The following is a 23,329-nucleotide window of genomic DNA, read 5'->3' on the forward strand; positions in this document are numbered from 1 at the left end:
AATGCCAGCAACAATCTCTTTAAAATAATGAGAAGGAAGTATGGTTCATTTCTTACCTCTACTTGCAAAGCTAACACACCTTTTATTTTCTTTGTTTGAAAGGCTGCAGATTTCATTAGGTTCTTGAGCTGAGACATACAGCAGTTTAAGCTACTCTGCTTCACTTTAATGTATAACCATTACTTCTAATCCTCCAGCTTTCATGTAAAATGAAGAAAACATAAAGCACATTCCTGCAAATGCTTTGATTAAATATGAAACAAAAACAAAGTAGGCACAACATGGCATTTAAGTGATGAGAAAATTATAATGCAGTAGATCTTGCCCTGAAGAAATGAGTTCTGTAGGAATTTAAAGTGTAAAACCAAAGTGCCGACAGATGTTCACTACAGTACTTGTTAGAGGGCTTCATTATTTTTATTACCTTTTAGATTCCTCTGATTTAAAGAAAGCGTCCACTGAAAGTCCATAAAAGTTAATCCTGACTTTGGAATTATTTGCCTAAAATGAAATTTCCTCCCTTTGCTGAGGGTTTTGCCCACATGGGGAGTGGTTGTGGGGTGGCCATGTGGGGCTCCTGCTTCTGGAGGCACCAAGTCACCAGATGGCACACGTAGGGTCTGCAGAGCACTTCCCTCCCTTTCTAAGGGTCCCCATACAAAGTGTTCACACACAGGGAAGAAGTATACTTCTTCGGGTGTGTGCTGAAGCCAAAATCTCTTCCACTCGTGTCAAAGATCAACCCTTTATTGGAAACCCAGTTTCCTCTATCACCTCTTTTAACCATTTCTTTATGGTTTAGCCTCAGTACCAGATTTTGTCCCTCAAATGCCAGACAGTACATAGACAGGCTTCAGACGCAAAGTCACGAGAATGTTTCTATGAAGGAAAACGGATTCTAGATTGTGGTTCTTTTCCCATTATCTCTCAGCAATATCCAAAGGAGTTTTGTTTGCACTACCAGGTCACTCACAATGACCGCTAACAGTATGAATTGTGGTAGTCACTATACAGTACCCAAATGTCCAGATTTTAATTGCACAGGCCTATCTCTTCAATTAAACATCATGATTAAATTTCATGCTATGCTGAAGCATGGTAAATATTTACTGAGGATGTGTTGTTTGCTTTTCAGTCATGCTGATTAATGCAGGTTAATTGGCAATCAACTCAAATTACACCAGGACAATACTGGAGACTGGATATGGAGATTGTGTCAAGACAGATTGCTTCAAAACTGGTAGGATTTATGGCAGACAAACCTCGGATTGACAGATTTGAGGAGCTGAACTACTCTCCTTCATTGTGCAGCCTCTCTAGACTGATTTTGTGTAGTATTTTTTAACTTAAAATTTGACCAAACTAGTCCAGCAAATGTGATTTGCAAATGCACTCTGTAGCACGTGGTTTCATAACTTCAAAATCGTGCTAGCTGGATCTACTTGCAGTGTTCCGTAATTTTTTTGATAACACCATGCCAAGAAGGTCAGATTTTGTAAACTAAGCAGATGCACAGAAAGAGAGCAGGTATGTTTCCCTAATTCAGACTGGTTTTCCTACTGAGAAGCCCATTGCTTGTGCAACATCTCTTCCCATCTTTTTAGTGTGTGAGCAGGATTTACCTCCTGCCTTGGGCGTTAATCTCTGCTGCACCTCTGTCCTGGTTAGAAGAATTCCTTCCTTGAAAGGCAGTGATGGTTGTGACTCATGGCACAATTGGTTGCCTTTCCCACTAACTTTCTTTTTGTCTTTGTCCTTAGGCATCATTTAATTACAGAAAATAAAATTCCAGTCCATTCTTTACACATCAGGGCTTTGGCTCACAAATTGACCTGCTACAGCAGCGTGGCTAGAATGAAAATATGGGAACGGAGCTATTTGGTTTAGTTACCAGTTGTTGTTTACTAGAATAGTAAGAACATAATGTTTTAATATCCCAGCCCATTATGACCTGGTTTAGATACAACCAAACATCAAAGCTAACCAATGAGAAACAGACAGTGCAGCATTGACTCAGTCACTGTAGTATTCCATAGATGTGTGGAGACATATAATTATTTTTCTGAACCAAAGTTTTATTTGAAAACAAAAATGTTCGCAATCTAAGACTTTATGGCTTGTTTTCATATTTTGGCATGGTGTATTGTATTGGAAAAAAATTCTTTAATTAAAAACAGCCTTTTGAATGACTTCAATTTTCATCTCCTATTTTACTGCTTCTCTCCATGTCCCGTCTCCCTCCCACATATGCTTCACGTGTTTAAGCCACCCTCAACAACTTCCACGGCTTCCTTCTCTGCTGTTGTTTGGTGAAGCCTCCTCTGAGGCTTCCATGCCTACATAATAACCTTTGGGCAGAGCACAGCCCCCACAAGCTGGGGTCACTTTGCTGTCTCCACAGAGTAAGTGGACGTGCTGCCAGGCCTGATGAGGAATTCCACAACAACCTTTCTATCCATTTTTGGAAAGCCTTGCTGGTGGCACCAAGAGCTATAGGGCTCTGGTCTCTCACATGCTGTTAGAGCTTCTGCTCAAGTTAGTACTGAATCACAGAAAGGCTCAGGCTGATCTGAAATGAGATCTTGAGACCAAGCAGCCTGCCCTCCTGCTCAAGCTGCCTAGAGCAGGATACCCAGGACCAGATCAGTTGGGTTTCAGATATCTCCACAGAGAGTCTCTACAGCCTGTCTGAGAAACACATGACAGTGTTCAATCACCCTAAGGTAACACAAAGTGTTTCCTGATGTTCAAATGAGCCCATTGCCTGCTGTCCCATCACTGAGCATCACTGAGAAGAACCTGCTTCCATCTGTACTGCTATGGATGGATAAGATCCACCTGATCTTTCTCCTCCCCAGGCTGAATGGTCCCAGATCGCTCAGCCTCTTCCATACATCAGGTGTTCCAGACCCTTAATTATCTTTGGGGCTGTTCACTGGTCTCATGACAGTAAGACAGGAAAGCTGGTTATGAGAGAAAAATGACAATCTTCTAGCTAAGGAGATTGACTACCATCTCACAGACATGAACTAACCGCCATTTATTAGCTCAAAGTTCTCATAAAACTTTAGCTTTAATCTCTCTTCGCAATTGTAGCTAAAAAGCAGGCTTAACAATACCGTATGCTGTCAGTGAGTTGCTGTATGAGAATGTATTTTTACCTCTGCCCATTCTAAGGCCTCAACTGCTTTTCTGAGAGCAGCAGATAAAATTACCTGTAATCCTTTCCATGTTTCAGGGTAAATGAGAAGCCAGAGTTTAGGGAAATGGTTCATTTCCTCTTGCTCAGTGCACCTGCAGCTGTACCTTAGGAGTGCCCATGTCCATTAACAGCAGTGGCTTGCTGAGATGCATGTATCTCAGATGTACGTGGTGTGTGCATCTATGTATGCTGCAGGCGCATGGCATTAGACAAGAGGATTCCCACTTTGCATCAAATATGAAGAAATGCTGAGCAGATGACTCAACAGAGAGGCTGAGCTTCCATGGAAGGAAGTAGCAAGGGCTACAATTTGTTCAATTGCACAGGTGCCTATAGGCAGTAATATGAAGGTGGTGGGAAGTAGCTTTCCATCATGCCAACACCTTTTGGGGATAGCCAAAAGAAATCACGTATGTTAGGTTTAATATTGAGTGACACACAGCCTGCTCTGTGGGAGAGATCTCAGCTCCAACCCTGGAACAACTCAAAGAGCTGAGACTGAACCAGGCAGTGTTTGTAGCTGTAAGCAACGTGTGTGTCCCAGCATGGCACTCCTGTAACATTGCATTCATTGCTCGGCACCGACTGTTCCCCCAGAGCAATGCAGTGTGCTGTGCAGATCCTCAAAAGGCAAGTTTGGATGTTCTCATGCCACAGTCGCATCATGCTTGTGGACGTGTCCTTTAAGGTGTGTTCATGGTGCAGGCAAATTTTCCAGGCTCACCAGTCAGTTCTGCCCAGAAAAGCAGCTATAAAAATTAGTTCACTGTTCATAATTTTTTTTCATGGTCAGATAAAAAGTGCAGGCTGTAAAAAACATATTCTCTATATAACCTCAGTTCACTGTATGCATGGGTTTTTTTCTTCCTATTATACAAATATGATGTTTACTGTATGGTCACCTGCAATTCCTGAAATAAGAAGAAATTATCCCAAAATTATGCTTAGGTAAGTAAGTGATCAGGGAAGTAATGGAAATTAATCCAGTGAATGGCATAATAAAAAGCAGTAATTTTTTGCTGTAGCTTATACTAAATAGTTTGCTTACATTACAGTTGCTTACATGAATGCAGTTAAAATACATAGCAATTTCTGATGTATTTTGTCATAGGCTGAGTACTTCTACGAATTCCTGTCCTTGCGCTCTTTGGATAAAGGCATCATGGCTGATCCAACTGTAAATATACCTCTGCTTGGAATGGTTCCTCATAAACCATCAGGTTTGTGCTGTTAATGTTAAATTGAGTTTCTTTGCAAAACATCCCACATCCAGCAAAGTCTATATGTCTTGAATTGCAGTTTTGAACCTTATCACTAAAGAAATGCTTGCATGGCACTTAACACTGAATGGTTTGTGAGTGCCTTGCCTGACAAGAGCAGTGTATTTTGTCTGAGCCAAGTCACATGAAGCTTTTATCTGTAGAGAAATCAGCAGAAAATTTTGCAGAATTGTTGCATAACATTCGTGTACATAAAACTGTATTTTTGGTTAAGTTGTGCAACTATTGGAGAACAACATCTTTGATTGCCGTAAGGAATAGTTATCCAATTATTCTGTTTCTCATAGGCTTCAGTTTGCAGGAATTTTACTTTAAGTTGGCGTCAGCTGCTGTTTTCAGGCATTCAGGCTCAAAAACACAAGCTCTGGTTTAGGATCTTATCGTTTACTGTTTTCCCCTGGCTGTGCACTCTCAGCTATCCACTGCAGCTTACAGCTCTCCTCTCCTCTCCTCTCCTCTCCTCTCCTCTCCTCTCCTCTCCTCTCCTCTCCTCTCCTCTCCTCTCCTCTCCTCTCCTCTCCTCTCCTCTCCTCTCCTCCCCTCCCCTCCCCTCTTGTACTTAATAACAAATCAACAGTAGCAAGGCATTTATTGCAAACCTGTCTCAGCCCAAGAGAATACAGTAAAGATAACTGAAGAAATATAACAGAGGGAAGAGTGCTATATGAGATATGGGATTGGGAAGTGAGATGAGGGGTTAAAATAGGTAGATATTTTACTGAGAGATAGTTAAACCAAGTGTTCCTGTCAAAATCAGTGGGCTCTCAAAGTTTCTTTTGGATATTTTCCTACCATCAGTGAAGATCGCTTTAGTGCTTTAGGCACTATCTAGTCTGTGTTTTGTTATATGTCCAATAGAGCTATGAGCAGATTTTTTGAAGAGCAAAAAGAAAGCAAGTGTATGTGATAGTTCTGTTTACCCTCACCCCTGACTAGCTTCTGCTCGGAGGCTCCCTGATGCCTTTTTGAAACTCACACATGGGTTACAGATCTCTCTTAGCAGTACTTGTATAGGCTCTTATTTGAGTCCATACTGACTTCTTGTAACTCCAGTCCCTTTGGCAAGAAGTTCTTTGCCTCCCATTGTGTGAAAATCCCCTTCTTGTTTTGAGTTTGGCTGTGACAGCTTCATCTAATGGCCTACTTCCAGCTACAGGAGGCATTGCAATTGCAAATGCTCATCCTGTTGGAGGACTTCAGCCACCCAGACATCTGCTGGAAAAGTAGCATGGCGAACTGTAGGCAATCCAAGAGGCTCCTGGAATGCACTGGGGATAATTTCTATAATTTATAATTTCTATATAATTCTATGATTCCATGATTTCTGGACTCAAGTAATAAATGGCCCCACTGGGGAGGATGCAATACTGTTGCTCACCAAATGAACTAATTGGTGATATTGGAATGGGAAGCTGCCTGGGCTATGGTGACCATGCTATGGTTGAGTTCATGCTCTGGAAGGATATGAAACAGGCAAAGAGTAAAATTAGGACACTAAATTTTAGGAAAGCTAACTTCCAGCTCTTCAGGGAGTTTGTAAGCAGAGCACCCTGGGAAGCTGTCCTCATGGGTAAGGGTGCAGAGCAGAGCTGGCAGATCTTTAAGGAAGCCGTATGGTGCCATTGACACACCCAAGGAATGAGATGCCATCCTGAGGGATCTAGACAGGCTTCAGCAATGGGCCCACATGAGTCTCATAAGGTTTAACAAATCCAAATGCAAGGTCTTGCACCTGGGTCAAGACAAGTCCCACTAGCAATACAAACTGGGGGATGAAAGGATTGAGCGCAGATCTGTCAAAAGAGACTTGGTGGTACTGCTGGATGGCAAGCTGGACACGAGATGGCAATGTGCCCTCACAACCCAGAAAGACAACCAAATCCTAGGCTGCATCAAAAGAAGTGTGGACAGCAGGTCAAGGGAGGTGATCTTGCCCCTCTGAAGCATATCTGGAGTACTACGGGTATGGAGTCCTCAGTACAGGAGGGGCATAGACCTGTTGGAATGCATCCAGAGGGGACCACAAAAATGATCCAAGAGATGGAGTGCCTCTCCTATGAGGACAGGCTGAGAGAGCTGGGGCTGTTCAGCCTGGAGAAGTCTCTGTGGTAGCAGCTTTTCAGTATCTAAGGGGAGCTACAGGAAAGAAGGGGAAAGATTCTTCAGCAGAGTCTGTGGTGACAGAACAAGGGGAAATGGTTTCAATCTTAGATGTAGGTTGGATATAAGGAAAAGGTCTTTTACAGTGAGAGTGGTGAGGCACTGGAACAGATTGCCCAGAGATGTGGTGGATGCCCCATCCCTGGAGACTTTCAGGATGAGGTTGAATCGGGCCCTGGGCACCCTAGTCTAACTGTGCACGTCCCTGTTCATTGCAGGGGAGCTGGACTAGATGATTTTTAAAGGTCCTTTCCAACTCTAAGGATTCTATGATTCTAAGTTCAGATCCAAGTCCGATGTTGTGGATGGTGGCAGTGATGAGTTGTGAACGCCACCCCAGTGCATGCTGGTGCCAAGGTGGCTCCACGTGAGCTGGCACATCTGATGCCTTCTTTAGGTGCAGCAGTGTCTCTGCTCACTCAACAGAGATGGGGCTTGCTAATGATGCAGTGAATTCTAGGAATTGCTATAGTACCATCTTTAAATTTCTGCCACATCTTCCTCCCCACAGCAATTTGTTCAGCTAAGTCACACACAGACTCATATATGCACTAAATTAATTCCTGCACTTGAGTTGTAAGAAGGTTACTACAGTTTAAGAACCATTTAAATTGCTTTTTATTTGGTGTAAGAGTTTTCTTCCTACCACATGGTTACATGCTTTTTTGTAAATGTCTTTAAAAAAAAATGATGTAAAAGTGCCTCAGCAATTAAATTGTTTTATGAAGAAAACTGCAACAGAACTTACCAGGAGCAGAATGTGTTTCAGCAATAAATTATTCTGCATTATACCAAAGCAGAAAATAATGAAAATTGCCCAATTATGACTTGCAACACTTTTTATAACAAGCAATTTAAAACAAACCAAATGTAAGGCTGTTAGGTCAATATTTTGTTCCAAAATCACGGGCCAGCTTCAGAATAAACAATTACTATTAGCTGGATCTAATTTATGAAGGAGCTAGGAAGAGCCAATTTTGAAGAAAAGAGACAATCATTTCATCTGAAGATTACATGAGATCACATGAGACCATCACAGAGGAGCATTCCAGAACTCTGAGCTCTCAGCCCACTTCCTCATTCAAATAATCCAGATTTACTGGCCTTAATTATTTACTTGGACTCTCTGTAGTTCAAAAGTGTTTGAATACTTTTCCTGGAAAGGCAATCTCCAAATATTACCACACATAACAAGTTCTGTCACAGCAATGGGACTCTATAATTTTCATAAATATTTGAGCCCATTATCTTATTTGACTACTGTCTCGCTGGCACTTTATGGGGGAAGTTTTGATTAAATCAATGTTTTATTTAAGTATTAACCGGAAGGTCCCAAGCATTAACTGCAAGATCCCAAGCAGTGAAACATACCTGAAGCAACTATTTCTCCAAAAGGTGTTGTGCTCTTTTTGCCAGAGTCACCTGAGAGCCCATGAAAGTGAGATTCAGAAGGATTGAGGCAGCCTAGAAAATTAAATGTAGGCTTCCAGCTCCCTTTGGAGGTTTTGAAAAACGTGTCCTTAGATACCTTCATGTGGGTAATTGCAGTCTGAGGGCAGCAGTGTGTTTATTAAGATCCCTGTCTGTGCCTCCGACACTGGGGCTGTGTCAGTCAGGGAGCCAAGGCTCACCTCCTGCGCTGTTGCTGTTGTCTATGAATATGGCAACCTGCATACCTCTGTGATGCACCTCTTCATCAGTGGTGGAACTCTAAGGCTTAAATGTAAATACTTATTATCTTTATTTTTAGTATTGCTATGTGTACCTTTATCTATATACAAGTAAACACAAAATATTATTGTTATTGTTCCCCTTTAAGTGGTTCGGGTTGGGTTTCCTTGCCTTGGAAAACAAGATGGAGTGGCTGCTTTCGAAGTGAACGTGATCATAATGAACGCAGAAGGCAATATCATCCTCCAGACCCCTCAGAACGCCATCTTCTTTAAAACCTGTCAGCAAGGTAATGCTAATGAGGACATGACAAGACTGCCAGACTGGGTCACCTAACTTTCCCCTGTTTCCTTAGGGATAATGCCTACAGAATACTGTGGTCATGCAATGCACAGCAAAGGCTTTGACTCCAGGATGTTCAGACTCTCTTTGTAGATTTGCTACTTGTTTACATTTGCTGCTCGTTTTCAGTGTGTTTACTAAGCTTTTTCTTGCTGTAAACTATATCTCTCTCAGCAGACTGAGTTGGAGGCATTCCTCCTCCTGTTCACTGCTCATCATTTCAGGGATGTTGATAAAAATACATCATACGAGAAGCAAGTGTGAACAAATGATTTGAAGTGTTTGGAGGAGAGTCACTACAGTGTCTAGCATGCCAAGGCTCATGTTTTCAGAAATGACCTGTAATTGAGAGAACTGAGTTCTGTGATCTGTAGCACAGATACTGTCTTCACTTAACGCCTTTTGGTGTCATAGTTCAACAGTTCGTTACATCTGAACTTGCACATTCCAAGTTAATCCAAAAAGTGTAAATCAGAACATTTTGCAATAGTTAGCTTCCCTCCTGTGGAGCTCAGGATGACAACCATTTGGGTTCAGATGCAGCACTGTTCACCTGTCTCAGCAGCACATGTTGCCCACTTTGACATTCACAAAGTTTATGAGACATAACAGCCAATGAGAGCATTCCTTCTTCTCTCATTAACACTTCAGCGGGCACGTTGTTGGTTTGAATTTGGTAGAATTGTTTGCACAATAAAGCAGCACTCAAGGCAGGTGATGGAAGCTGGTTCTTGCCATCACCAGGCAAGAAATGCACACAAGATGCACTAATAGAGGAAGAGCATTATGAAGTTATTGTCATGTTTACTCGGAAAGCAGAGAACCTGTCTACTCAGCCAATTTATGAATGATAAACACTACGTAATAAGTGTTTCTGGATTAATTTTATACACCAAGAACAGCTGTAATTATCACTTTGAACTGAGGCAGTGGAAATTGAAAAAATTAGTATCTAAGATCAGGCAGCTATCCCACGCCGTGTGCAATTGTATCAAATCAACCCATGATGTACAAACAGCAAGATTTTTATTCTTCTCCTATCAAATGTCAGCTCTGAGTCCTACACTTTCTTCTCCACACTGGACGGAGGGTGGCTTCAAAGAGCAGCAGCAGGAGCAGGAGCTGTTTGTTCTTTGAACCCGCATAACGCCTAAATAAATGGCCAACTTTCTGCCTGCTTTGAAGCCTTGCTGCTCCCAGTTAGCCTGGGAAAAGGGGAGGAGGGGGGAGAAGATGTGGGGAGAGGAAAAGGAAAAAATGGGGGCTGAATGGAAGTAAAATCAATTAGGTTTTGTGCACACAGAGTTGTGTCTGATGTAAGCACAACACAGAACGTTTCATACCTTTTCACTTTCAGTTCAGTTCAAAGATGCTGAACTTAATAAACTTTGGAGTCAACTAATCAGGACAGCAGTTATGGATCTGTATTTTGGAAAAATGCATCTCGTCCTAGAAGGGCTCCAAACTCAATTTCTTTGTTGCATTTGTCCAAGCTTTGGATTCTGCATCATTCGTTATTATTGTTACTATTTTGATGTGAAAAACACTTAAAAATTCAGGAGTATTGCAGCATATAACTCAGTGTAAGCTGAGTTTAATGACTCGCCCAGTCCTGAAGCAGCTGAGAGACAGGAGGATGACATTGCTTCCATACATCAGAGGTGGGCAGAGGAGGAGCCTTCACACCAACCTCTGCTGGTGCCTATAGGGGTGGCTCCCACTGCAGCCCTCTGTCCAGTGGGGAGCACTCCACGACACTTGGAGGTACACACACTGGGAAGGACGAGGATGTCCTCACTGGTTTGTATTAGTGTAGGGTGGATTTCCTCCCTCTGAGAGATGCTGCTTGTGGCGAGCAGCTCGGATTCCTCCTGCCTGGGCCCCGGGTCACTGTTTCCAGTCTCTTGTGGGCAGCCAGAGGCCCCCACCAGAGGAAGTGAGCAGAATGAGGGAACAATTTTGTGGCAGTAAAGAGGCTTTGTTGTGGCCAAGAGGTGACCACACAAAAAATTGTGTTTTCCTATTTTTCTGTTTGAAATGGCATGCATTTCAGCATGTATTTTCCATAATGAATAGCAGCTCTGCATTCAGCTACAAGACGAGAAAAATTTCCAATAAGTCCTAGAGTATACTGTTAGAACAAATGAGACAAAAGTGCCTTTCCTGCTATTACTACTACTGCAAACAGCTTCATTTTTAAAGTAGCACGTTTTTTTTCCCCATGTATCTATGGTCTTAAGCAGAAGAGCATTTTAAAATCACAGGTTGTATCCTCTGTCCTTCCCGTGTTTGCACACAACATCCAGCCCCTGCCTGATACCTCAGATTTTCTTACCTCCTGCTTAGTCTCATAGTTACCCTTTGTATTTCAGTTGGTAGAGAAATATTCCATGAGTGTGGCTGGAAAAATAATACTGCATATAGCCTGAGCTGCCATATCTTCCCGTGGCTCTGGTCAGCTATTAGATAAGTTTTCAAGAAAGGAAGCTAGTTTGTAAATAGATCTAAAGGATATGTCATCTAATAAAGAAGGAGGGAAAACCACTCAGATTTATTTAAATCCAGGATTATATTTCCCCTTACATTAATAGGAGTTAGTTTGAAGATTCTTTGTGAGCTGTGAAAATGTCTTAGGCAACCTGAACCACTTGAATTTATGGACATTCTGATACTCCTTGTCACTTCAACTGAGGGCATTTTAAAGGCTGTAACTGCTTGAATTTGAACTCAGGTATTGTTCAGTTTGAAAAGGGCATGAATCAATGGTACATCTACACAGCTTGTGAGCATTGGGTGCCAACACTTCTTGGTGGACGCAGGTGAAAAGCCAACGGAGAAGAGTTAAGGGTAATGCTGGCAGGTGTTATAAGCCACATGTACTTACAGCACTGCTACACCTAAGGCAAAAAAGGCATGGTGCCAGTATTGCAGCCAACCAGTGTCTAATGGATGACCTTCAAGTTTGAGTTGAGAAGGTCGCAGTAAGATTGCTGTCTGAGTGTTGGTCTACCACAGAGTATTTTTAACCTCATCATTCAGAGCATCACACAGCGTAGGACCCATATGAGGAGGTTACCTACTCCGTAAAGCTGCTTTGTGGCACTGGTACCACAGCTCACAAGTGATGTCGCATTTCAGCCTCTCCTGCTTTCCTTCTTGCCTGTGAGAGACCTGGGAAGGCGTTTTTAAGGAATCGCTTCCTGGCAGTAGTGCTTTTGTGGGATTCCACTGAATTCAATTTGTTTTGCCTCTTGTTTGATGGGCTCCAGTGTTTTGAGGATGGTGATCATACACAGATGTATTTCTCATCCTTGAGTAATCCAGCCAGTGTTGCCAAACACTTTAAGCGGTGTTTGATCAATAGTTGAGATGTGAATAAGAGTTGGATGATGATACAGGATCACTGCACAGGAATGCTTTCATCTTCCTTTCTGGCCTCCTTTCATCCAGCCTCAAAGCTGACTCTTTCATTTGAAGGTAGATTTCATCACTTTGTCACCTCAGTAGCAACAGATGTAGTAATTAATGCAATGAAAGTTGCAATGCAGTCAATTTAAGGCTGCAAAATTTGAAAGTGGTCCTACAGACCAAGGGCAGGTCTGACCAGTGATGCAGGTCCTGCACCAGGTTCCTGCTCATTCCTTGTGGAGAAGTCAGCATTGGATTGAGCAGAGCATCCACATCACTCATTCGTGAGCAAAACAGCAGAGCAATAAGGTGTGCATGATCTAGCATCCAGCAGACCACACACTGTCTTGCACATGAGCTCAGACCTGTATGTGGAGATTAACGCAGAGACTTTCTCTTTAGAAAGTCTTAGCTGAACTTCACTTCTACCAGCATTTGCCTATCTGTTATTGTTTTATCAAAGGAATCTATTGGTCCTACTGAAAGATAAGTGACAGCTAAAGTACGAAATAGCCAATTAAGATTGTCATTGTGTTTTATGAAGCGGAGTGTCCAGGAGGATGCAGAAACGGAGGGTTTTGCAACGAGAGACATGTGTGTGAATGTCCAGATGGATTCTATGGGCCTCACTGTGAGAAAGGTAATTTAAAAAAATCCTCTCAACTCTCTTTACCATGATCTCAACAAAACTGTACCTGCTGTAGCCACTCCTAAAAATATGAATGGCCTATTCTAAAGTCACACATATTTTATTTTGAGTCTACACATCTAAGTGAATTACTGTCATAGTGCATATTCCAATGGAAAATTTAACTGCTTACAAGAAAGATGTTTTCTCTCTAAGGGATTGCTTTTAACTAAAACTGACACAATTGTTAGAGAGTCCTTAATCACAGAGCATCCATCTGGCAAAAAGATTAAATAAAGCTCCTCTGCTAATGAGGACTAGCTGGAAAACCAAGCATGGGGATTTTTGTTCTGCACTGGTTTATATGGAGATAGGATTTAATTTGGAGGCAGGCTGAAAAAGAAGATACGAAGATGAAGGGGTTTCCTTTTTCCTTTCATTACTAATAACTCCAAATAATATTTCCAGGAGTGAGGGAGCAGGAAATTGGTGTGGCTGGGTGAGGATCTTCTTATCTCTTCCTCCCTCCTTCCTCAGTGGGAGGCCTTCCTTGGGACAAAGGAGGAAAGCATCTCTGTGGGCATCCTACTTCAGCGTGACCCTTACTCAGCTCCCAGACACACTGACTACACCCAAAATATTAAATACAAAAAAACAGGGACTGTTTTCTTCCCTGGATTCCAGGCAGTTTGTATTTGTGTGTTAATAAACTCCCCTGCCTTCTAAAGCCAAACCCCCCAAATCCCCAGCTGGAGGAGCCCTGGCTGATGCTTGTCTTAGTGCTGTGCCCTGGCAGTTCAGGGACAAAGCCACACCAGGAGTGACAGTTTCACAGCACTGGTGATCCTGTACCCCTGCCTGGCTCTATCCAAATGCTGTTGAACCCATCAGTATGGGCCCAGCCTTGCTGCTTGTACCGGTTGTGGGCAGCCACCAACTGAAACATTGCTCCCTGATACACAACTCTCACAACTGCAGGGGAGCCTTGGGAGAGTACAAGGGCTCTGGAAAGGGTTTAGGGGAAGTGTTCAGACACTTTGGCTATGTTAGAGGCTCCCTTCTACTAAATCAGGCAGCTGTGCTTATGCGTAGGTATGCAATGGCAGAAGGAGGGTTCATCACAGAGTCTACCTGAGAGCCCCACTAATTTACCAACACCTCTGAACGCATCCCCTGGACAGAGTCCCATGTGCAGGGCTGAGGCACCAGTTCACCACTGGAGCGCAGTTGCAGGGAGTACTGGTATAGTGGGGGCTCATGTATCCAGAGGGTAAAGGTAGGCACTTTCCTGTCCCCAGCTTGGAACTGTAGTGTACAAGAAGCAATTACATGTGGAATCAGACTCAATCTTCTATTTTAGTTATGCTGTATTGATAAGATACATAGCAGAGCTGTCTTGATGTAACCACTAACAAAAGTGCTTTGCAAAGGTGACTTGATTGATTCAACAGAAGGAAAAGCAGCTTAAGGAGACAGAATGCTGAACATTTAATAGCCAGTTGCTGTCGTGCCAGTGACAGTTTTCCTTTTCTCCCTGCTGCTCAGCACTGTGTGCTCCTCGCTGCATGAATGGAGGGCTCTGCATCACCCCTGGCCTCTGCATCTGCCCCCCTGGCTTCTACGGCATCAACTGCGACAAAGGTAATGGCAGTGAAACCCCCAGTCTTGTGTTCACCCTGTACTTGCATATGTTAATTCCCCTATAGGAAAGCCAAGCAAGTGGTGAAGGAAGGTCTGCAGGACACAGATTCCTCCTGCACGGGCTCTGGCACAGGCTGGGAACTGCAGGGAGCAGACAGCGCTGTCACAGCTCCACGTGCAGCAGCCACAGCCACCAGCTGAGCGAAGAGTAATTTGGCAAATATCTTTAGCTGACCACTGAAAGCCATGGGACAGACCATGAGATTCACTTTGGAAAACAAGTGATCTCTCTTTGAACTCTGGTTTCCTGGAGTAGAATTAGTTTTACTAATTAGTACAATAATTTTCTGCATCTGGACAAACACACACACACACAAAGTCCATTTGTTTTTTGTTGTTGTTGCTGCTCTGTGGCTCAGGGAGAGCCAAAGGGTTTGCTGCACAAATACCACTGACTTGCTCATGGAAGAGAAGATTGCAGAACATGGCAGGACAAGGGGAAATGGTTTCAAATCAGAAGAGGGGAGATTTAGGTTGGATATAAGAAAAAAGTTTTTTACAATGGGGGTGGTGAGGCACTGGAACAAGGTGTCCATAGAGGTGGTGGATGCCCCATCCCTGAAGGCACTCAAGGTCAGGGTGGGAAAGTTCTGAGCACCTGATGTAGCTGTAGGTGTCCCTGTTCACTGTAGGGAGTTGGACTAGATGACCTTCAAGGGTCTCATCCAAACCAAATGATGCTATGAGAGTGTTGCCAGCTTCAATAGCAGGAATGATGTGGTCCTTCAGTGAGCTGCACGTGTGAAGGCCAATGAAGATATAACACAGCTGTCCCTGGGGATCCTTGCAATCCCTATGACTGCCATGTTTATTTGGGTCGAGCAGCAGAAAATATTAAGGGCAAGCCAGAGTGAGTTGATATAAGTGATTTAGTTCATTTCTGCTTTACTTGTTTCAGCAAACTGCACAACAACCTGTTTCAATGGAGGAACGTGTGTCTATCTGGGAAAATGCATTTGTCCTTCGGGATTTGAAGGCGACCAATGCGAAATCAGTGAGTAGCATCTCCATGTGCTTTTCCTTTACATCAACTTATTCTGTGTCAGTGTCTAAGAGATACAGTGTGACCTGGCTCTGCTGGTTGGCATGCTTAGAGGGCCAGATGCCTTCAGTGAGAACCTTACTGATAAGTCTGAGTCACTGCTGGACTATCCCAGACCTTGTTTTGTTGTCACTAGTAACTAGTAACTGGGCTTGGCAGCAGCTTTCAAGACAAAAGTATGTGCCCTGCCTGTGTGGAACACAGAAGTTCACAGAACTTCTCAGAGAAGTTGCTGCAATACACTTTAATGCACAGCAGGTTAGGTTTGAGCCCATACCCCCAAGAGCTCTAAGCTGGAAGCAGAGGGGTTTGTGCTGAAGAGAGGTCTGAACTGTAAGAGCTGGGAGCTTTCACTTAATGTATTAAGTTGCATTCACACAGCAACTTGAAAATCCACCTCGCAAACATCAAAAGATTTGCTGTTTTCAGAAGGTTAGCATCAAAGCCATTGAAAATATTTTAGCTCCTGGTTGATCTACGTGTGCTGTGCTGTGTAAAGATGGGGGTGGCGATGCAGCCAGGCTGGAGCAGACCTGGGAGGTCAGCTGTCAGGCATTTGATCTCACTGAATGAAGACTTTTCTCACAGCTCTGATAAATTGGATTAATTCTATAGTTCCTCACACTTGAATGGTGTATGAGCTTTTTGGTTTGGGGAACATACATCCACATCGTGCTTTCTGGGATGAAAGCCTACACTGTACGTGGAGCTTTCCCACCTTTCTGCTGTAAATATTCCCACTGGTTTTCAAGGGCTGTCACAGGAGCACAGACAGCAGCATTAGGCCTTGGATGTGTAAAAGGTGATTGCTTTGCATGCATCACTAGGGACAGGTTCCCCTCATAGCAATGAAATGTATAGCAGCAAATCCTTGGAAACACATGGAAATAAACTCTAACGTACTGTCAGCCATTATCAGATTATAAATGAATTATTATGCAAGGAAAGGACACAGATAACTCAGGGCCTGCACTTTGCTGAGTATTTAAATGTAGAAAAAGGTGAATGTTTTACCATATGTCTATGCATTATGAGGAATTTTACATCTCCTTTTCAACTGAATTAAAATTGAGCCAAATGGAAGCAGTAAAGATGTATTGTTATTAAATTATTTCTGGTATAGACAAATATATAAATATATAAATATATACATTCAGATCAGGGGTCACAAAGAACAACAGAATGGGTTTCATTGAATTTTCCTTTGTTTCCACCAACTTCAAATTCAACCTTCTGACAGGATCCCCTTTCTTTCTTTCTTCCCCCAAAAGTCAACATTTTTTATACTTCTTAGATAATAAATAAAGTTCAAAATCATAGGCTACGCTTTTTTATGCCAGTGTTGTTGGGTTTTTCAGACAAATTCTACTGCAGAATGTATAATTTAGGGTACTCCATTTAACTGCTCTGTCCCGGAGCATTAGTGTCTATTGCTGCTTGAAACAGGTGCTAATGACTTTGGTTTCTTGCAAAGGCTTACCTGTGCAAATCAAATTAAATTAACTAATACACAAATATTAAACAAATTTCAGTACAAAAGAAGGGAGAATATTTAGGATCATAGTATGGAGAGCTAAACCAGGAATCTATTGATGAGAGCAAGAAAAGCTATGCTCTTCTTTTTGAAGCTGGACAGCAGTTGTTTGTAGAGCATGGTTTGCTGCTACCACCTTGGGCACTGCCCTAGTGCCAGCTCAGCAGTGGAGGACTGCATGAAGTGCTGGATGAGATTTAGAAACACCAGAGGAGAAACAAAACTCTTTCTGTTTTCTTAGACCCTGGGCCAGCTACATTCAGTCATGGGAGTCTTGGAATAATAAAATGAGGAAACCTTTCAACAAGCAGAAGGCCATCTTCCCAAAAAATGAGCAGTGGGGTTGTTTTTTTTTCTAATCTTGTTTAAAGATTTGGAGTGTTTGTCTGATAGTTGAATTGTTCTCTAAGACTCCACAGAAATTGCTGGGCCCAGCCTACCTTACTAGCAAGCATTCATAATCCTCCAGAATACTTTTCTAGATGTAGTCATGCATTGTCTCTATTTAGTGTTGCAGTTCGATATTCCTTTTGGATTCCTCCTCTGTTTATCAGCAACTGTTCTGTTGCTTTTTCCTTTTGTCAGTTAATAGCAGAAGGTTTCCTCCATTCTGTGGAAACATTTGAGTCTTGATTGAACTGAGCTGTGCTGAGCCAAGTATTTGCAGAACGCAGCTCCACAGAAGTCCATACTACGTCCTTTGACCCACATTCTCCAGATTTACTTCAAGATCAAGTAAAATTCCTAAATTCTCTTAGCATTGCATCTCTCACTTATTAACTACTCCAGATTCAATTGCCTGCAAATTAGAATATCCACAGATTCCCTCTCCAGAGGCTTCTGTGGGGAAATTGTGCTTCTGCAGGAACTCTTCTTAGCACAGCTTGTTCTTCTGGCTGTTTATGAACTTGCTTCAAGGCTATTAAAATAATTATGCACATCGGGAACAAATGTTTCTTTTAGGCTGACAAAGTACACATGTATCACAGAAGTCTGGTGGGGTTGAGCAGAGCAGCACTGCTGGGGGTGTGTAGTTCCCAAAGGGGCATTCTGTGATTGTGAGACAAGTGCACTCCCAGAGGTTTTCAGCACAGCACATCAGCAGTGGAAAGGAGGAGTGCTGATGCTCGTATTATCATGTGCAGCTCTGTTAATATCATTAGAAAGGCACTGGAGGACAATGAGAAAGCTGCAGCAGTAACTGAGTAACTGAGTGGCCACTGAGGAGGCCAGGAGAGAAGGTCCCCCTGCTCTGAGGATGGCTGTGCTTTTGGAGGCTGCACTCCCACAGACAGTGGAGATTTAGTTAGGTAAAGAATGCAGACCAATCTAACAAGAGGCTGACAGCCTGGTCTTCAGGGGCTTCATGCTAACTGTGAGGAAGCCCTCAGAGGCTTCTTGGTGTGAATCATGCCCAGCAGAACTCAAAGGTGGCTCTGCCCTATCAGTGTGGATCTCCTGCCTCTTGGCAAGTCAGGGCCAAGCAAACCGTCATATGCGGTCAGACCCAGCTTCTTCTTTTGGCAACACGTGAATGTGAAGAAAAATAATTTCTGGACGAAAAGCCTTGAAAAATGTCTGCCAGTTCTAATTACTGTCACCAAAGACGCTCTGTTCTGTGCAAATGGGAAAGAAGGGCATGTTTTTTTAATGTGCCTTTCTTTTTGAGCTGAAGCGTGAAACAGTCCTCATGGCACAACCCACAGCACCGTGGTGCTTCACAGCCTCTCGCCACAAGCTGCCAGGCCTGGATGATCTACTTCTTCTTCTTCTGCAAGAGGCTGCCTTGCCTGTCAGCTCCCGAGCTTCCCTTTACTTAAAATCTCGTTCCTATGCCACCAGGTTGCATTCTGCATGTGCTCACTGGGCACTAGCAGAGGAGCCTTCCCCTAGATCAACAGAGCACACTCTGACCCCACAGCTTGATGAGTTTTTGGGCACCGGGCAGGCTTCTCAGACGGCTGTCATGAGTAGGTGCTGGGGACTCAGGCCCTTGTTTCTGTTCTTTTAATTTCTAGGTAAATGCCATCAGCCCTGTCGAAATGGAGGAAAATGTATGGGTAAGAATAAATGCAAGTGCTCCAAAGGCTACCAAGGAGACCTTTGTTCAAAGCGTAAGTACCTGTGCACTCAGTCAGTCCTTGAGTGAGCACTGGGCTCACATGGCACCTCTCACACTCTAACAGCACTAGCTGCCTGTTATCAGAGTACTTTAGGTCGATTGACTTCCTGGGCATACAACACACACCAGGCTGCATGGAATTGCAAGACCAGACATCTTTTTACAAATGCCTCCCTCCAGTCTGGTCTGCATCCTGGCTCCCTATGTCACTGTCAACATGTCAGTGTAGCAATTGTAGATGTTCCTAGAGAAATGTCACCAAGTCCAACGTGTGTACCCGCTTTGTTGCAGCTGTCTGCGAGCCTGGCTGTGGACTGTATGGGACCTGTGCTGAGCCCAACAAGTGCCACTGCAAAGAAGGCTGGCATGGGAGGCACTGCAATAAAAGTAAGTGAGAAACAACCCCCAGTGTGTGTCAGGGCTACTTATAGATGCTATATGAACATGACAGCTTCAAGAGCTTTTCCTCCACCATCACTAATACCACGCTCCTCTTTTTCTTCTTTAATCTAAACAATAAAACAAAGATTTTACATTCTCCATAATGCTAACTGCTTTTTAAAAATTCTCTGAATTGTTTAAAATTCTTTTATTTCCTTTCTCTTTGTACATAAGGTCTAGAGCTGACTGAGCCTCTGGGGTGACCTTGTGTCTTCCACCTGCAGTGTGGAGTGGGCTGTAAGTCCCACAGCACTCCCCAGTAAAGTCAGCTGGTCTTCAAATGTCAGATTGGCATTTTTACACAAAAAGTTCTGTCAGGCTTAAAGATGATTAAAGCTTACAAAAAAGTCAAATTGCTCTTTGGAAACTTGGGAGAAAATTTGAAGGCTTATACAGAATCTATGCCTAACACCTTCCGTGTTTTCTTCTACTCTTCCTCACCCATGTTCCACAGAATACAAATTATATTGTCTCAAAGCGAAATTGAAGTCTTTAAAATAATTTTTTGTTTTGCTATTTAAGCATTATAAAATTATTTGAAATACAATTGGATATATCCAGTAACAAATTCAGACTTAATTTTACATTCCATGTGCGATGAGGTTTTGTAAGTAAATCATAGAATCATAGAGTCAAAGAGTCATAGAATCATAGAATGGCTTGTGTTGGAACGGGCTTCAAAGTTCACCTTTTACTTTGAAACAGTGGCCCTGTGGCCTGTTACTATCAGGCCATGTAAAATCAGTCTCTCTCCTATTTATAAGCTCCCTTTAAATGCTGAAAGGCCGCAACTTTTCCATGCAGCCTTTTCCAAGTTGAACAAGCCCAGTTCCCTCAACCTTCCTTCCTAGTAAAGGTGCTCCAGCCCTCTGATCATCTTCAGGGTCCTCCACAGGGTCTTGCTCCAACAGCTCCCTACTTTTCTTGTGCTGGGGGCCCCAGACCTGGACACAGTACTCCAGAGGTGTCTCACAAGGTCATGTCAGAGGGAGACAGTCCCTCTTCTGATGCAGCCCAGGTCACAGTTGGCCTTCTGGGCTGCAAGCACACACTACTTGTTCACGTCCAGCTTTCATGTCCACAAGCCCTTCTCCACAGGGCTGCTCTCCAAGATTTCTTGTCCATGAGTCTGTACTCATGTCTGGGATTGTCCCAGTTTTCAAGCTTGTCTATGTCCCTTTGGATGGCATACAATGACTACACCACTCAGCTTAGTCTCATCTGCAAATATGCTGAGGATGCTCTCAAACCTACTATCCAGGTCAGTGATAAAGACATTTCTGTAAGACATTCTGTATGTACTCTCATGAAGGATTAACATTTATCTTGAACACTTGGCAACTATTCATGCTTAATGTTTTCAGTAGCAATATTAAAAAATGCTTTAATATTCTTATATAGCAAGTAAAAATGTATATATTTGGAATGAACAGCCCACAAAAAGTAATTGTCTGTACTACAAGAAGAAAAAAAGCAGAGTGCCACTGCCCTATAATGAAAATTTAGTTGTTACATGTTAATGAGAGCTCCATTGTTTTGCTATTTTCATTATGTGGAGCTTGGACAAAGATCTGCTGCATTCAGCACTGAAAAAGTCTTAGTATTCAGCAAAGAAGGTGATAAAGGTGACTGGAGTAAAATTCACTCCCATTTAAATGCCTGTATAGGGCTTAAATTATAGTCTTAAAATATAAGTCTATGTTGCATGGCAGCTTATTTTTCAGCTAAAACCAAGTATCTCTTGGCCTTGATAGAAGATCTGTATTTCATTTGAGAGACTTGCTTCATACACCATGTAGCTGTGAGTTCAGCAGTCATACAAAATTCTAGCTGATAGCCTTTAACTTCACAGTTTACAAGGACTATCTTAGAAAGTTCATGTTTGTGTCAAATGAACAGCTCCTCGGGGAAGCTATTTTCTTAAATAAGTGATTAAAAAACTAAACCTTGGGCTTGATTTTTCAAAGTTGTTTCCATGGGATTTACAGAGTTAGACGGGTAAATGAGACTATAAATAATGTCAAAACAAGACATTGAGACCTGTGTTTCATTTTTATCTGCAATAACAAAGCAGCTCTGCTGAGCCTTTCTCAAACTACTTTCAGACTACTTGTTGTCACCGCTCTTTCTCTTTATATCCCACTGTAGAGCAGAGCACAGCTTACACCACTAATGCTGGGTCACCCAAAGGGCTGCTCAAGGTGACTCTTAACACTTTCTGGGCTCACACGTAATGTACACACTGGCATGGGTTGTGCAGATGTCAATCTGCACCAGGTGGCAGCCCAAATGGGCTGACTGCTCAAGCCTTTTGGGGCGAAGTTTGCCTGATGATCCTGATCTTTTTGGGTTAATCCTGCCCATCAGCATCTGCTCTTCCAAGAGCAGGGAGAGGATGGAGAAGGGACCGCATGCATGTGAGGTGCATTAGAAGCTTGTGTTCAAGCTGGAGGACTGTCTCCACTTGAAATATTAGCAGCGCATCGTGAAGCTGCCACTGTGGTTTCTGTTCTCTTGAGCTGAGTAATTTTCCAGGGTATGGAGCCAGCGGTCTGAGTGCCCCGAGGCCGGCCAGCAGCAAGCACAGGCAGTACACGCCTTCGCCCAAGAAGGCGGAGGAGAGGCACGCTCCACCCGAATCCAATTATATCTGGTGAGCTCCAACATCTGAAATGGTTCGTGTTACACAAAGTTCATAGCCTTCATTAACCTTTCATGGATGGGATGTTAAAACGCTGTTCACTACAGTTTAGATTACTGGCTGGAATTTTATTAGCTTCATTATAAACCACTGAGCTGATATTTACTATTTCTTTTAAGTTTTATAAATACTTCTGTAGCATGATTATATAGGCTTCTTCTTTCAGTGCTTTGGATGGTTTTGTACTGTACTCTGGTTATGTTTTAATTTCATTTGTTTGTATTACATATCTGCAATATAACATTTTCCAAAAATTAAATAACAATATTCAAGCAGAAAATTTCCTAGATGCTAACCTGAAACATTTCAGTGATTGCAGATTTTAGTTTGCCTAAACAAAGAAAAGATGTCAGTTTTGTTGTGTATTTAGATTTTTCCCAAAGGAAAATAAACAAATGTTACCTAATTTAAAAACTGAACTACTCCACTCGGCATTGTTTTTTACCTTAAAATGTTGCAAAGTTCTGTGTATTAAAAATACACTGCAATGGTGCCAATTAAGCAATATAATATATTTTAAACAAAGTAGAACTGTAACGTATGAACTTTTTGCATTGGCTTGAAGCAATATAATATATTGTAGACAAAACAGCTCTTATATAATAAACTTTTTGTACTGATGGTTATGTGTAAAATAAAGATGCTGCTTTAGTTTTTTGAGTACTGCTCTGTGTGGCCTGCTCCACTCTCGCCAGCACTGGGTTGGGCAATGGCTTCCCTGCATAAACTAATGGTGGGTTGGACCAATTTTCTTGTCCCCACTTCCCTGCTGCTGCACCAGTTCCAAAGGTAGCAGTACTGGGCGGCAGCACTGGGCACTGAACAGCCAGAAGTGTCAGGTTTTGGCCCAATTTAGGCCCTTCAACTCCCAACCAGAGTCCTAAATGTGGAGATTCTATTTTCACTTGCTCTGTAGCCTTCCTTTCAGGTGCTGCCTTTGAAAGGCAGATGAAGAGGAAGTCACCTATTCCTACTGATACTGTTCCAGAGTGATGCTCTCGTCTCATGGTATATTCAGACTCTTTGAAGTCTTGGCACTCCATCCTGAAACTGTCACATTTATAATGAGATGCGGACAGAGAGCAATGGAGATTATT

The 23,329-nt window shown here is 42.7% G+C and overlaps 1 protein-coding gene across 1 annotated transcript in view; it reads left to right on the top strand.

The window, feature by feature from the left end:
• Positions 1-22,188, top strand: part of WIF1 (WNT inhibitory factor 1) — a gene marked incomplete at both ends in the record, with an annotated part of 40,864 nt that extends 18,676 nt beyond the window's left edge. The window contains 8 exons of the mRNA XM_079549067.1: positions 4,314-4,422; positions 8,462-8,602; positions 12,608-12,703; positions 14,237-14,332; positions 15,291-15,386; positions 18,987-19,082; positions 19,382-19,477; positions 22,067-22,188. Coding sequence (XP_079405193.1) covers positions 4,314-4,422; positions 8,462-8,602; positions 12,608-12,703; positions 14,237-14,332; positions 15,291-15,386; positions 18,987-19,082; positions 19,382-19,477; positions 22,067-22,188 — 852 coding nt within the window. The remainder of the gene's footprint in view (positions 1-4,313; positions 4,423-8,461; positions 8,603-12,607; positions 12,704-14,236; positions 14,333-15,290; positions 15,387-18,986; positions 19,083-19,381; positions 19,478-22,066) is intronic.
• Between the last annotated feature and the right edge of the window lie 1,141 nt (positions 22,189-23,329).

Source organism: Tetrao urogallus (genome assembly GCF_951394365.1).
Source record: "Tetrao urogallus genome assembly, chromosome: 1".
Classification (NCBI taxonomy): Eukaryota; Metazoa; Chordata; class Aves; order Galliformes; family Phasianidae; genus Tetrao; species Tetrao urogallus.